The 15,531-nt window shown below is 39.8% G+C and overlaps 1 protein-coding gene across 5 annotated transcripts in view; it reads left to right on the top strand.

The window, feature by feature from the left end:
• ARHGEF10 (Rho guanine nucleotide exchange factor 10) overlaps positions 1 to 15,531 on the top strand; it is a 178,707-nt gene that overhangs the window by 47,457 nt on the left and 115,719 nt on the right. For 4 of the 5 annotated variants that reach the window (XM_010591875.3, XM_010591873.3, XM_023550379.2 and 1 more), the window contains exons 5-7: positions 4,959 to 5,025; positions 8,725 to 8,801; positions 10,820 to 10,876. In XM_010591875.3, coding sequence (XP_010590177.1) covers positions 4,959 to 5,025; positions 8,725 to 8,801; positions 10,820 to 10,876 — 201 coding nt within the window. The remainder of the gene's footprint in view (positions 1 to 4,958; positions 5,026 to 8,724; positions 8,802 to 10,819; positions 10,877 to 15,531) is intronic. The other variant, XM_010591874.3, reaches the window with a different exon arrangement.

The following is a 15,531-nucleotide window of genomic DNA, read 5'->3' as shown; positions in this document are numbered from 1 at the left end:
GCTGTCAAGTTGATTCCAACTCATAGTGACCCTGTAGGATTTCCAAGGAGTGGCTGGTGGATTTGAACTGCCAACCTCTTGGTTAGCAGCCGAGCTTTTAACCACTGCACCACCAGGGCTCCTTCTTCTGTGACAGGAACACAATTAAGGAAAGCTCTCGGAGTTTACTTTTCGGGAAATTTCAAAATAATGTCTGATCCCAAATATAGTTATTACCTTGTAATACCAGGGAAGAATTATATGAACTTTACTCCAGTTCCCTCCCTCCTTTTCCCACAAGTGCCTGTAAAACCTTATCCATCTCTTCTGGCGTTCATCACTTATTATCTAAATTATAGTTATGTTTGAGTATGTCTAGTATCATCTGTTAAACTGCAAACTGCAGGTTTCTTGAGGTCAGAGTCTGTCTAGCTATTTTCGTTCGTGGAAACAGAGAGGAAGAAGAATAGGAAGGAGAGGAGAGAGACGTAGAAAGCTGTCTCTCTCTTTTCCTCTGGAATTTTCTCACTGAGGGAGATGTGGAAGATGGATTCCGAGCACACTGAGAAATTTAGTACTGAGGACTGGGCCCCCCTGGTCTCAGGGTACATCTAGGCCAGTTGGCATAACACAGTTTATAAAAGAAAATGTTCTACATCCTACTTGGGCGAGTGGCGTCTGGGGTCTTAAAAGCTTGCAAGTGGCCATCTAAGATACATCTATTGGTCCCATCCTGTCTGGAGCAAAGGAGAATGAAGAAAACCAGAGACACAAGGAAAATACTAGTCTGAAAGACTATTGGCCACATGAATCACAGCCTCCAACAGCCTGAGCCTGGAAGAACTAGATAGGACCCAGCTACCACCACTGACCACTCTGACAGGGATCACGATAGAGGGTCCCACACAGAGCAGGAGAAAAATGTAGAACAAAATTCAGATTCACAAAAAAAGACCAGACTTACTGATCTGACAGAGGCTGGAGGAACCCTTGAGACTATGGCCCCTGGACACCCTGCTAAACTCAGAACTGAAGCCCCTCCCAAAGTCTGCCTTTCACCCAAAGGTGAGACAGGCCTATAAAACAAACAATAATACACGTGAGGAACATGCTTCTTAGGTCAGTCACATGTATGAGACCAAATGGGCAACGCCTGCTATAAAAATGGCGTGGGGGAGGTATTTGACCTCCTCCAACCCCACAAGGGAGAAGGAGAACCAAGATGGACAGGCCAAGGCTGAGTCCTACGAAGTGAAGGTTGGGCATGCCTCCTCGCTCCACCGTCTCTGCCAATTCTGACACCAACCATCCCTCCCACAGCACTCTGCTGGGTTCCGTAATGCGTTGCAATGACCACAGAGAACTCACAGACCATACTCAAAAGTATGGGGTTTATTAGGAAAATAACAGTTACAGTTGGGCTCAGGAATACTTAGGGTGCAGTTCTTCTCCATCAGGATAGCCTCTCCCCAGCTGTGCTCCTACGCACCCCTCTCCCTGGCCCCAAGGCTCTGCCCAGAGGCCCTCAGCTTTCTCTCTCCCTGGCCTGGGAAGCCCACTGCACTGCCTCTGCTGCTGGGTCCGTCCTGCTGGTCTCTCTCTCCGTGGTAGTGGTGGCCTCCGGCTCTCTGCTTTGGAATTGGCTGTCTTTTAAGGCAAAACTGACCAGTCCCCGTGGTAGGCCACAAATACCCTATCACACAATCACCTGGGTGGGAGTTATAACACCATGGTTAGAAGGCCACACACAAAAATAATTAATGCACCGCACCTGCCCAGAAGCAAAGACGAGAAGGCAGGAAGGGCCAGGAAAACTGGACGAATGGACACGGAGCGCCCAGGATGGAAAGGAAAAGGGGGAGAGTGCTGATACAGTGTGTAGGGATTGCAACTAATGTCACAAAACAATTTGTGTGTAAAATTTTTGAGTGAAAAGCTCATTTGCGCTGTAAACTTTCACATAAAACGTGATAAAATTAAAAAAAAAAAGAAGATACAGTGATGAGACGGACTGTCAGGAAAAAGAAAGCCACCTGAGGCTGCCCCCTGTGGAGCTAGAGGATCTAGGGCAAGATAGGACACGTTCCTCCTCCTTCCGGCTGTCACCAGAGGGTTATACTTAGTTCAGGACCCCCATTCGGGGCTTCCTCTCCCTCCTCTGCTGCCAGCTGAGCACCTCCACGGGGTTGTCCTCCAGACGCTCCAAATGAACACCGCGTTTGATTGCACAAAGGCACCTGGTGAACGCTTGTTGAATGAACATAGCTTTAGCTGCAGTGAAGAAAAGAAAGAAACTGTCAATAGAGACGTTGGTCCAGGAGAATCAGAAGGTTTTTGCGGGGGGAAACCTGCTACACACAGAGCTAAGAGAAGTGGGAAGAATTTTTGTTTTCTGATCTCTCCAATATCACATACCAGACAGCCATGAATTAAGAGAAAATTAGAAAGAAATGCTGTCCTGACGTCCGGGGAGCCAAGCTGAGGACGAACGCCAGAGCCAGGAGAAGTCTTGCCACTGACCGCCTGTGTGACCTCTGGCCTGTCGCTTACCCTCTCTGAACTTCAGCTTTCTCATCTCTGTAAGAAGGCTATTGGTTTAAGTAGTCATTTCTTTCACGTCTACTGAGTGAAAAAGGAACCAAATTGTACCTTAGAATGACTTAGTTTTAAAAGCCTGTTCTCTGTTATCATTAACACTTGGTAATATTGTTTACATCCCTGGGTGGCGCAAACAGTTAAGCGTTCAGAGGCTAACCAATAGGTTGGCGGTTTGAGTCTACCCAGAGACACTGCAGAGAAAAGGCCTGGCAATCTACATCCTACAGATCAGCTATTGAAAACCCTATGGGGCACAGCTGTACTCGGACACACATGGGGCCGCCATGAGTTGGAATCGACTTATGGCAGCTGGTTTGGTTTAATATTGGGTAAGCTTCAGTTGTTTTTACAGAGATATATAGCTTGGGCTGTAAAGAACGGCGTGAAAGTTAGCCATTCCTCTGGTGAGGATTGAGGGTCTGAGCTCTCTTGTCAGGCACCTGCTGTCACCATCCCAGGTCCAGCTTTAACAGCCTAGCAAAGCTCTGGAGAGCTGACCCTGTGAGCCCATACTGACTGAAAGTACAAAACTCTTCTTCCCTTTGCAAAATCAAAGTTTATTAAGAATTGACCCAATAAAAACACCTTGGCTTAATTTTTCCTTCTCTCTCCTAAATACATTTCTATGTTACCTTTCCCAGGACACACATACAGAATTTCCCAGGTACATGTGATGTTTTTCTAACAGATGGTAGTAACACCTGAGGGGAATGGCCCCTTAGCTACATAATCAGAAATTACATTTTTGTGAAAATTCCAGTAAAAAGATTATTTCTTTCCAGTTAATAACAAAATGAGAAAAAAAAAAAAGTCTTTTAAGTAAATCCTGATTTATATTTTGGAAGCCAAAGAAGAGGGTTTTTAGGGTAGACGCTTTCCCATGTGTTTTCCTGTTGAACTTGGCAGTAATCCTGGGAACTTACCATGGTCAACAATACTGTTCTCATTCCGTAGCCTTAAAGAGTAAGAACAACCTAAAAATAATGAAGTAGGGATTTAGGGAGATTTTGTGCTTAAGGAAAATACATTTACTTTAAGTTGCTTACTTTTAAATAATTTGGTTATTTTACATTATTTAAAGTCATATATCTTAAAATAATCTAGCACTATTTTAAATAATTTGCTTTTTTTTTTTTTAACTGTCAACTTAGAGCCATTAAGAAAGCTATGTTATAATAAACACTATTGTGAGACCAAGAATCCAGGAACAAGTGTGTCTGTGGTTGGTTTTTTGTTTTTTTTTTTGGTCTTCTAAAGAGAAATGAGCATACGTATTTCATATTTCATTCCTGAGGTGGTAGAAAAAGCAAGGATTTTGGGATTAGGCCTGGGTTCAAATTCAGGATCTACTTTCTAGCTAGATAACATTGGACAGTTTCTTACCTTCTTTGTACCTCTGTTAGCTTGAGGCGGGAATGGCTGGTGGGAGAAATTCCAATGAGTGTGCTCGTCTTCTTCCTACCTCTCCTAATCAAACGTCTTCTATTTTGACAGACATTAAATTTTGGTGAATTTTTTTTTTTTTTTCTTGAGATGAGGAACACACGGTAAAAAGAGTCTCCCACAGGAATGGACATATTATAAGAAAACATGGGCTGTGCATTTGGGACCAGAAAGCAGTGTTATACGTATAAGTCCCCCTGTGCTCTTGACTTATGCTGCAGGGAAAAACAATTCACTGTGCAAAGTTCTCGTGGTGCCATTCAATGTTTCCTGCCTTCATCAACTTTGTGGAATATTTCTGTCATTTTGGGGGTCATTTTGGCTATTCCTTGAGGCACTGTAGGATGGTGGGAAGAGCGATTTTCGTAGCTGGGCAGATTTGACTTCAAATCCTGGCACTGCCTCTAGTCTGACATGTGACGTAACGTTTGTCCTGAGTTCATCACTAATCTTGGTAAGCCGAAAACAGAATGGGAGAAATAACACCAAACAGGTTGGCATGTATGAAATTGTGTGTGTGTGTGTGTGAAGTTTGGTTGTCAAATGTCACAAACTTCACCATTTCTCCCTTAAAATTTTGCAGGTTGTAATATAGACATAACTTTAATTAAATCATAATTGTACATTTCCCTGAAAACCTAAGAAGTAGGAGAGAATATTTATTCGAAAATCTGGCTTGACTTACTTGGGTACCTGTGTGTTTTATCTCTGGCTCTTTTATAAAACCTTTGGGTATCACTTTTTATTATAACCCAGTTTTGAATAAATTTTATTTAAAAGCTAAATATTTTTAATCCATCAGTAAATAGTCTTTATACTAAGATAAGCTTATCATTGACAAGAGAAGAAAATATGAAATCATTTTAAGGATGAAATCAACTTCACGAGCATTTTTGTCAAGCCTAAAACCAATACCAGCTTTTTTCTTTCTTTCCTAGCAGAAACACAGGAAGCAGCAGAAGATAGCCAGTTTAATTCTTTCAGTTCTGAGGATCCACCAAACAGGTATCTTCATTAATTTTACAAACATATTCTGAATTTATGACTTTTTTTCCTTGAAATGTTGACTACGAATGATTTTAACCTGTTCCCCTACCCTTCTCTGTTTTTAAATTGTCAGTTCCTCACTGCTCTTCAGCAGGGTTGACTGTCCCCAGGTCTTTGTTTCCTATCTCCATGTCCCTTTCAGCTTCCACTGTCTTGTCCTAGTCTACTCTTCTGTTTGCTTGTCATACTGTTTCTATCTATTCTGTCCCCTAGCCCAGTGTTCCTCAAGCTGTGTTCTGCTAAACATCAGTGCTCCCCAAAATATTCTTGTCATTCTGTGTGGAAAAAGGGAAAGTGTGAGTCCGTATCTAACAGGACTGGAAAATGCACCTTCCTCCAGCTCCGTCTTGGAGATGTACAGTATGCGTGTAAGCATAGTAAAGGTTCTGAGACTCCTTCGGTTGGAAAAAAAGGTTTAGTTTTATTTAATCTAGACTTTCCCAAACTTTTTTGATTATAGAGTCTTTCTTTCATGCCTCCTTGCCTTTACAAGTCCGATTTCATCGTCTTGAAATGCCCAGGAGTCCCATATACCAGGCAAATGCCCAGGAATCCCACATACCAGGCAAACTCCTATTGATCCTTTAGAACCCAGCTTAAATGCCTCTCTTTTCATAAATTTCCTCTTTCATGTTTCCAGAGCCGTTCGTGCATACCTGCATTATAACCCGTTGCTTTGTACTATCACTGTGCTTTTCTGCATCCTTTTTCCCTAATAAATTCCTCAAGGACAAGCACCAGGTTTTATGAAATCTTAGAATATTTACCACCTAGCATGACAGCGTGCTTGGCGCGTAGTAGGTATGTGTGTTTTTTCATTTGCGAAATCTTTTTTGAGTGTCTGCCACACGCAAAGCATCCGAAACAGAGGAGTCAGTAAAGCCACTGCGGTGCCGTCATTCATCCTACAGTCCTAGTGGTGCAGAGGGATGTCATCAAACAGCCGCACTAATGAACGGACACTCACGTTTAAAGATATTTACTCTGAAGGAAAGGAATATGGACCCATGAGAGCCTGTAACAGAGTCCTGACCTAGACAGAAAGGTCAGGTGATTTCATAGGTTCTCAGCAAGTTATTGTTGAATAAATAAGTGAACAAATGCATTGCCTTAGAAGGCAAATCCGACTTATTATCCTTTTTTTATCACTCTCCTCAAACAGATTTTCTTCTCCAGCCTCATTTCCCTCGGCTCCCTTACTGAGGGCCTCTTCCTCAGAAACCATAGCTCTTTTTCCTGCCCCCGTGGCTTTGCTCATGCTCTGTCTAGATTGTCATCTCCCTAATCGCTTACCTACTGGTATTTCAGATTCGACCTCATCTCTGAAACCTTGTCTGCACGCTACAGAGGGAAATGACCTTTTCCCCTTTGGGAGATGGAGAACGTTTGGTTTCTGCGCAGAGACGGCAGAACTGATTTCATTGCCCTCCCTGAGCAGTCTCGGGGAAGGACTTGGCCCGAGTGGCTGGGGTGACGTCACCCCTGAAGCCTCTGGGTTTTTGGTGCTCACGTAGTCTTGTGCATGTCAGGAAAAGTCTCCCATTTCACCAAGCAAGTTGGTTAGCAGGGTGTTACCCATTTACACACGCAGGGAATCAGCAAAAATGGCAGAGATGATGAAAAGAGTTGTTTTACTTTAAGCGTCAAGATGTATCAGCCAAAGTTTGGCAGGAAACCTCTGCCAAAGTCATTTTTTTTTTCTCTCAGTTATTAAGTATCTTTGAAAGTATTTCTTACATGAATTCTAAAATGCATAGGATCTCTAGGGAAAAGTATTCATTTACTAAGAATTTTCTATCCAATTTAAATACAGAATTATTTCACAAAGTAGATCCATCTAAGACTATTTATTAGAAATCGCAGTTCTACTAAATATTAGTGAATGTCATGATACTGTTGGTAATCTAAAGTGTAGTGCGAAAAAATATATTTATTGAAAGTGAGTTTTTTTAACAAGGAAACAGTTGAAATGGGGTGATAAAAAAATAATTTCCAAAAGTATGAAAAATATTCAGGAATAATTTAAAAATACAATATAAATACAAAGCACAGTTGCTTCAGATTTTATTCTTTTTATTTTAGTATCATTTCAAACTTAAGAAGTAGAAGAATACTTCTCTATGTGGTCAATTCTTCAGCTGAGTACGGGGACTGTGTCTTAGTTTTCAAAGAGATCCACAACATAGCAGTTTTATGTAACACATCCTTGAGTATCTGGAAATCTTTAGGACTTTTGCACTTTTTCCTCTTGACTGCCATCTTGCAGATATTTCATTGTTCATTAGAACATATCAGCAAAAAACGAAATGATAAAAGAGGGAGGTTGTCTGTTGCAGTAACGTTCACTGTCCCCTTCACTTACTCTGGAGATGTTGAATTGTCTTGCCACCTGACTTTATATTAATGATTCTATTTTTCCGTATATAAATGTTTCAGAACTTCCCTTATTTACCTCTAGATGCTTGTCTGTTGCCAGTCTCTTTTCCTTCCAATTGATATTTTTTGGTTTGTTTGCACTGCTGCTCAGTTTATCTTTATAAGATGTTCTCTGTAATGAAAGCCTTATGTGGTCAGGGGTTTTGTCTGTTTTAAGCACTGCTGTATTCATTTTTAAAGAGTCGGGTGGCATGGTTGTTAAGCACTCCGCAGCTAACTGAAAGGCTGCCAGTTAGAACCCACCAGCGCTCCACAGGAGAAAGATGTGGCAGTTGGCTTCAGAAAGGTGACAACCTTGGAAACCTATGGGGTAGTTCTGCTCTGTCTTACAGGGTCACCATGAGTTGGAATTGACTCAGTGGTGATGGGCTTGGGTTTTATATTCATATTAATTACAACTGTTAGATTTCCACAGAGGTGGACCTCAAAAAATACTTGTTGAATGAATCTGGTCTTGTCATTCCTCTGAATCAAGCATTCCTGTGGCTTCCCATTGCCTACAGAGTAAAACCCAAAATCCCTTGACTTTTTGTGCCAGACTCTTTATGAGCTGGCCCCTATGACCATTGTGCTGCGAACATACCACCAGTTGGGTAATTACCATTTTTAATTCTTGTTTTGTGTCTTTTCTCCCACTGCCCTGTTACTAGAGCCCAAGAAGGCTTATGTCTTACTCATGGGTATCTCTAGAACCCAGCATCGTATGTGGCACAAAATAGGCCCTCAAAAAGGCCTGATGAAAAACGGGAAGGAAAATTAGGCCTTTTGCAAGCAGGGACCATATTTCTTCTATACTCTTCTGCCAGATATTGTGCTGTATGCATGGTGGCCATTCAGAGCACTTATTTATAAATAGTTATGAATGAAAATTAGAATTTGGTAGTTTTTGTGATAACATCTGGGAAAATATACACTTTCCAGGCATAGTAACATATACATACATATATACAATATATACAGTAAAACGTGCGAAAGCTGGAACCTGTGTAAAGTGGAAATCTGACAAAGAAGGAAAACTCGAAACTAAAATGAAGTGGGATTCTTAATAGAGAGCAAGAGTAAACACCCTGTCAAAGGCGAAAAACTTGCAAGACCCAGAAAAACAAGGCAGCCCCATCGAGTTCTGTCTCTCATAGGTTTCACTGTACTTTTGGGGCATTCAGCAACCTAATGCCTGGAATATTTGTCAGTATTCTGACTTTTTGGTTTGTTTTCCTTAAGTGAAGATCAAGGCAATAAAGAAGACAGTGCCCTGGCCCGATGGGTTGCAGATCCTGCCAATACAGCGTGGATGGAAAGTAAGTACTGCTGACTAGGAGTGTTGATAGGCCGTGGTCGGAGTCCTCACGAAGCTCAGCACGAGCATTTGCCTGCCAACAGAGTGATGCTGTGGGTTTTTTGTTTTTTTTCCAGGCTGTGTTAATTATTCTTATGTTCTATATAAGATCTGAAACTTTTAAAAATACATTCATTTACTTAAGATATTAACAAGCTGGATATGTAAATGTTTTCCCAGGGCTCTACGAAGCTCTTCCTCCGTGGCGTATTACCTTCGCTCTCTCCATCCAAGCACATGCTTCTTGCTGGTTGTTTCTTTCTAGTATAAATTGTGTTGTCGTTACAGCAGTTACGGATTTGGGCAATGACACTCTGGATTCCAGCCCCTAATCAATGAGTCATTACCGAGATGTTAACGAAGTATTCTTTCTAGCTGTTCCCCAGCGAGATGCTTCTTCATGGTACCATTATCAAAGGGGAGGGGTGTGGTTGGTTAAACCAACCCACTGACCAGATGGTATACCAGATCTTCCATGTGTGGTTTAAAAAGCTAAAAATATTCTTGACTAGACTTTATTTCATTTTTTAATTTTTAAAGGAAAAGTGAAGATTACTTTCCTAATTACCCCTTTTATTATTCACTGGCTCACTAATTGCTACATAGTTATTTTATATGATTGACTTGCAAGGTAGAGCCATCTTAGCTATGTCCTAGTTATTAAACTATCTCCTGGAAAGGTTCATTACGATTTTAATTATGTTGTTGTCAAAACAAAGAACTTAGTGTGATTAGATGATTCTGCCAGGGGCTATTAAATCAGGATCATTACAAGATTAAATTACTGACTTGTTATTCTCTAGCAGTTCTATTTCTTCCCTTATTTGTTTTTAAAATCTAGATGACAGTTAATTAGGATAACGGTATTTGAAAGTAAACTCTGTAAACTCGAGGTCCCTCAGCACTATCTAATAGGAGTAGAGATGCTGTGCTTGTAATTAATAAAGACTATTAAAGGGACACAAGCCTCTGTAATACGGGGACCCGACAGCAGCCGGAGAGTAGGGAGCTGTTCTTGAATTTGCTTGTTTTACCCCTGGTAATACGGGGATAGTAACAATGGCCAGATGTCAGAAGACATTAAGTTTTATTTATCTAATTGTCCTTCCTTTGTTGTTTAATAATCAGTTGCTTTTGTGGTTTTCAGTATAACAAATAACATTGTAGTTTGGAGGTTCCCTGTGGCAAGGATGACACCAATAAACAAATATTTTGGAAAATTATTTTAAAAGGCTGCCTTTTTTAAGAAACTGATTTCCCAAAACGCATGCTCTTACAAATATTTAAATAAAAATTCAAATGTTATCGCTAACTTCCTATATAATTACCTTCTACAATGTAGACTAAAGGTTTTGCTCATGGAGTGTCTCCCTCCTGTTTGTTTGTTTGTTTGTTTGTTTTTTCTCTAAAGAAGACCTGTTGCAATTTTATAGGACACCAAGTTCCCACAGAGTACGTTCTGAGAAATTTGTCCTGAAAGTTTAACACTTTATACTTGCATGCAATTACTTCTACCACGCAGTGGTTCAGGACACTGCTGAGTGGTCACTCTGCTCTGGTGGTGGCCCACTGGTGCAGCACTGGTTGGGCTCTCCCTCCTTTTCTGAAACTCTGTGCAGCACCTTTGTATTCTCTGTTTGTCAAAACACAACTTCATAGACTTAAAAATGTTTATAACAGAAACATAAAAATATGTATAATTGAACATGCTATAATAGAATAAACTTGGCCTGAAAATCAGTAAAAGCCGCCAGTTGGTGATCTTCTACAGCTGGTCCAGTTAGAGGCCTTTCCCTCATTCCCTAATGGAGTATTCTGCCCCAGAAATACCGCTTTGTTAGGGTACCACCGGTTATTCACGTGAACTTTTCTGAACAGTGAAAAGGTTGTTAGTCGTGGGAGATTTTGCCCTATGAAATTTAAATTGAATCGGATGAGTCTTGGTCAGTTTTTTAAAGTTTTCCTCCCCTTTCGTTGCAGATGCAGAAGAAGCAATTTATGATGATGTCCCAAGAGAGAATTCAGACTCGGAGCCAGGTTTGGTTTTGTCCTGAACTGAGTTTTATGAGATTCAGTTGAGCAGTTTTTCCCTACTGGTGTATCTATATATAAAAAAGACCATTTAGTGTGCACGTAATCACTAGAGACACAGCCTGTATGTTTTTGTATATCCCTATCGCATGTATGTTATAGTGGCTCTCGGATGTGGTGGAATATTGGTGTGTATGCGCCCATAATCTATGTGGATTTGTGTTTACAACTTTTGAAATGCCAAGAAAAGTTCATATTGGAAACTTTTAACATGCGGATCTTATTTAGTGTTCTCATTTTAGACAAGCCTCTGAACCTCTCCAGCCTTAGTTTCTTTAGCTGAAAAATGAGGGAATAAAGACAGTTGGTGACATAGCTAATTAATGTCTCCCAGAAACCCTCCTTTTGCAAACACATAGACATCTGGGATGGAATATAATGATTCTTTTAAATATGGTGCTAGAAATGAGGAGGTAAATGAAAACCAGAAAATTATGTTAATAAGCTGATGTTTTCGTGATCCTGGCTGGGGGTGAGGGTGGGGGGTAGTCGGTTTCGGTAACTTATGAGCTGTAGTTTTATCCTTGGTTAGGAGTTGGAGATAAGACCTAGCATTGCACTAGGAGGGAAGTTGGAACTGAGACACCCCTGAATAAAGCTGAGACCTTCAAATAGCTGGTTCTGCAGTGAAAGGATAGACTAGAAACACATGTACCCACTGACAGAACTTGATACAACCGAGGAGAAGAATAATGGAGATAAATTCCAGGAAGTTATCCCATAGAAGCAGAAAGAGTTAAAGATACGGAAAATGTAAAAGAAAAAGTAAGACATACAGGACGAGAAGTTCTAATGTTTATCTAATAAATGACACAAAGCAGAAAATAAAGGGAATGGGGAAAAGAAACATTCAAAGAAATGATTACTAAGAGTTTTCTGGAATTAAAGAAAGATGCACATTCTCAGTTTCTAGAAACACAAATTCAAAACAGGATTAATGAAGGATTTATCCCTACCTAGGCCCATAGAATTGAAACTGCAGAGCACCAGATCCACAGTGGGAATGTTAACAGCAACAAGAGTGAAAACACAGATTACCTACAAAGGAGCTACAGTTAGGAAAAGAACAGACTTATCAACACTCCAGGAGAGAGCAGAAAAATGTTTTCGAAGTGTTGAAAGAAAATAGCTGTTTCTACCCAGATTTCTAAACAGCCAGACTGTAATCCTTTCAAAAGACATAAATAAAGGCAGTATCAGAACAAGATTGTCTTATTTAAAAATATTTAATGTTGTACGTTAAAAGAAGGGAATGGGATACAAGAAAAAACAGTGAGAAAATAAACTGATAAATATGTCAATAAATCTAAACAAGCATTGATGAGTAAAACAACATTAATAATATCCAATTTCAACAATATAAATACAAGATGGAACTAAAATATTAGACAACGGTAATATGTACAATGGGAAGGAATTTTTAACATGTCAACATCCTAAGTCTATATATTTTTCAGGAGAAGGGTTTGTTTGTTGTTATGCTAGGTCAAGTCTGCATGTTTCGGGTAACCACTAAAAGAATAGAAATAGATTATTTAACTTCTAAACCAGTAGAACAAAATTCAATAGAAAGCAAGAAAAAAAAAAAAAAAATGAGAAAGCATGGAAAAGAATATGAAATAAAATATAAAAATAAGTCCAAATATATTGAGACTTGTAGTAAACATAAATTGGATCAAACTTGCCAATAAAAGAGATTCTCAGATTGGACAAAATAGCAAAGCTATCCATATGATCTTACAAGAGATATGTTAACATATAATGGTAAATAAAATTTTTAAGCAAAAGGGTAGGGAAAGAAATATAAGGCCAATTCTAACCAAATTGGAGCCAGTATAACTATAATGATATCATATAAAATGTCAAATTGTGAAGCATTATTGGATAGAAAGTGAATTATGATAAAAGGAATAAGGAAGATATACCTTTATGAGGAAGGTATATAACAATTTTAAGTTTGTACGGCCCTAACAACAGAGCCTCAAAATATGTAAAGCAAAACATGACTAAGATGTAATCAGAAATAGACCAGTACACAGTCACAGTGAGAGATTTTAACAAAGCTCTTCCCATTATTGATGGATATTGGGTACAAAATTAGTGAACTACAGAAAATGACGACAACCCAGCAGTATGGCTGATGTAAAGGACATATATGGAACCCTGTTGCTAATAGTTTCAGAATACATAACTGCCCCAAAGCAAGTACTAACAAATGCCAAAGGTATGATATTCAGGTCATGTTCTCTGATTACATCCCAATAAAATGATTCCAAAAAATAAAGTCACTTGGAAATTAAAAACCATACTACTAAATAACCCATGGTCAAGAATGAAAATCAGAAAATATTTTGACTTGAATAATAATGAAAACATTACGTAAAAGCTTAAGGGATTGATATAAAATAATAAGTAAAGAATTATAGACATAATGGCATATGTTAAAAAATCAGATTGAAGAACAAGGAGCGTAGCATCCAACTCAATCAGTTATATAAGAGAACAGCAAAGTAAACTCAAAAAAAATGGAGGAAGGAAATAATAATAAGAGCAAAAATGATAAAATAGAAAACAAAGAAACAATAGAAAGCTAAAAGGTGTTTCCTTGAAATGAATAGTAAAATTGATTGGAAGAAGGAACTGCAGTAGAAATTTGTGAAAACTGTAAGAGAATTCTATAAACAATTTTACATCAATAAACCACTTAGAAGAAAATAAAAAAAAAAGCAAGATATAAAAAGGTATTTCACGCATTGTCTTTAGATACATTCCTAAGAGGTAAGTGGACGATACATACTAGGGAAGATACTTGTGGGCCTCTGGGGGGAGGGCTGGAGAGGATGGAGGTAGGGCCGTAGTCATGTACATTTCATTTCTGCCTTTACGTGAGAGAGGATCGAAACTAATAAGATAAACTGTAAAGAGTTTCATATTGGTGGGTTACCGTGTCTGCTACTTTGTTCTTTTTGTTGTATCTGAAGTGTCTCACAATTCAATCAGTATGTTTTTAAGTTAAATATAGACCAGATCTCTGAGCCCCCTTCTAGTGGTGGTTTTGTGGTGGTAGGCCTCTAAGAGTTCAAACGTCTGATGGACTGTGGAGATGGAGATGTCCCTGAGGGAAAGCTGGGATACATGATACAAAATATGATGGTCGTTGTCGTTAGTTGCCCTCAGGTCAATTCCAACCCATGGCGACCAGCTAGAGTCAAATTCTCTGACAATACATGGGAGATTATTGAAGAATTTCTTACTAGCTGTTGTGTACTTGGGTGCTGTCGAGTTGATGCCAACTCATAGCAACCTCATGTGACAGCGTAGAGCTGCCCCATAGAGTTTCCTTGGCTGTAATTTTTATGGAAGGAGATTTCCAGGTCTTTTCTCCGGCAGAGCTGATGGTGGGTTCAAACTGCCGACCTTTCAGTTAGCAGCCGAGTGCTTAATCATTGTGCCACCAGGGCTCCTTTACTAGATATTAGGGTCCCTTTAAAGGTTGTTGTGACTAATGGCAAGATTTCGGCCAAGAAAAACAATAAATCCTGCTTTCTCTTCACTCTCCTTGGTGGAAAGAGATGCCAGAGTGGCTGGATTTGGTTTTCACCTTAAGAAGCAGTAAATCTGTGAATCTAGGAATTGAGGAGAACAAATAATTCACTAAATCATCAATATTTAACACGACACCTCACAGCCCTTGAAAGTGTTATGCATGCTGATCGAGTTAAAACAGGATTGATTACCTTTTTAAAAAGCATTCAGAAGCATTTATTTTCACACATTCTACTAGTCTGAATATTCATAGATTTAAGTTAAAAGCGTTTGAATATGCCTGCAGTTGTTAGAGCTCTTATTTCCCCCAAGACCCTGAAGACAGGCAATCAAACTACACTACACTGCAGAAAGAACCTAAACTACACTACAGAAAGAACCTTAGCCATGTTTCCCAAGAGCCTTAACAAGTAGCTTAATCAACTAAATTCCATTGTTTAGACTTTCATCAGCAGCTGGGATGGATACAGAAAACGTAGCTCCAGCTCTCAAAGGACTTCAAATCTAATTGAGGTGAAGAGAGTAACATGTGAAAGACTATGTTCTAACTTGTTTTGTGTAGCCTGGAAGCGCTAAAAGTCCAGAGAGAGATTAATGGAGGCACGTGGGTGGGGACCGATCTGTCCACAAAGGATGGGTGGCATTGGGGTTTGTAAAACATGATGGTAAGAACAATGTGGAAACATGTTTTAGTTCGTTTTGAGGCAGCTTTCTTTGAATAACCGCGAGTGTGGCAAAAGCACCTAACAAACAAAAACAATCCATTGCCATCAAGTCGATTTTGACTCATAGTGACCCTATAGGACAGAGTAGAACTGCCCCATAGGGTTCCCAGGGAGTGGCTGGTGGATTCAGACTGCCAAATGGTTAGCACCCAAGCTCTTAACCACTGTGCCATCAGGGCTCCTACCAAGTGGGTTATAAAGATTACCCTCAGCACCAAATTTCAGGTCAGTCAGTCATGCCAGAGTTTGACCTGTTTCAGTCACTGAATTGGTCTGCTGTGTTTACTGAATTGCCCAGTTAGTGTCTCTTATTCACCCTCTTTAGGCACA

The sequence above is a fragment of the Loxodonta africana genome, chromosome 12 (genome assembly GCF_030014295.1).
Source record: "Loxodonta africana isolate mLoxAfr1 chromosome 12, mLoxAfr1.hap2, whole genome shotgun sequence".
Lineage (NCBI taxonomy): Eukaryota > Metazoa > Chordata > Mammalia > Proboscidea > Elephantidae > Loxodonta > Loxodonta africana.
This window is presented reverse-complemented; position numbering and strand designations above follow the sequence as displayed.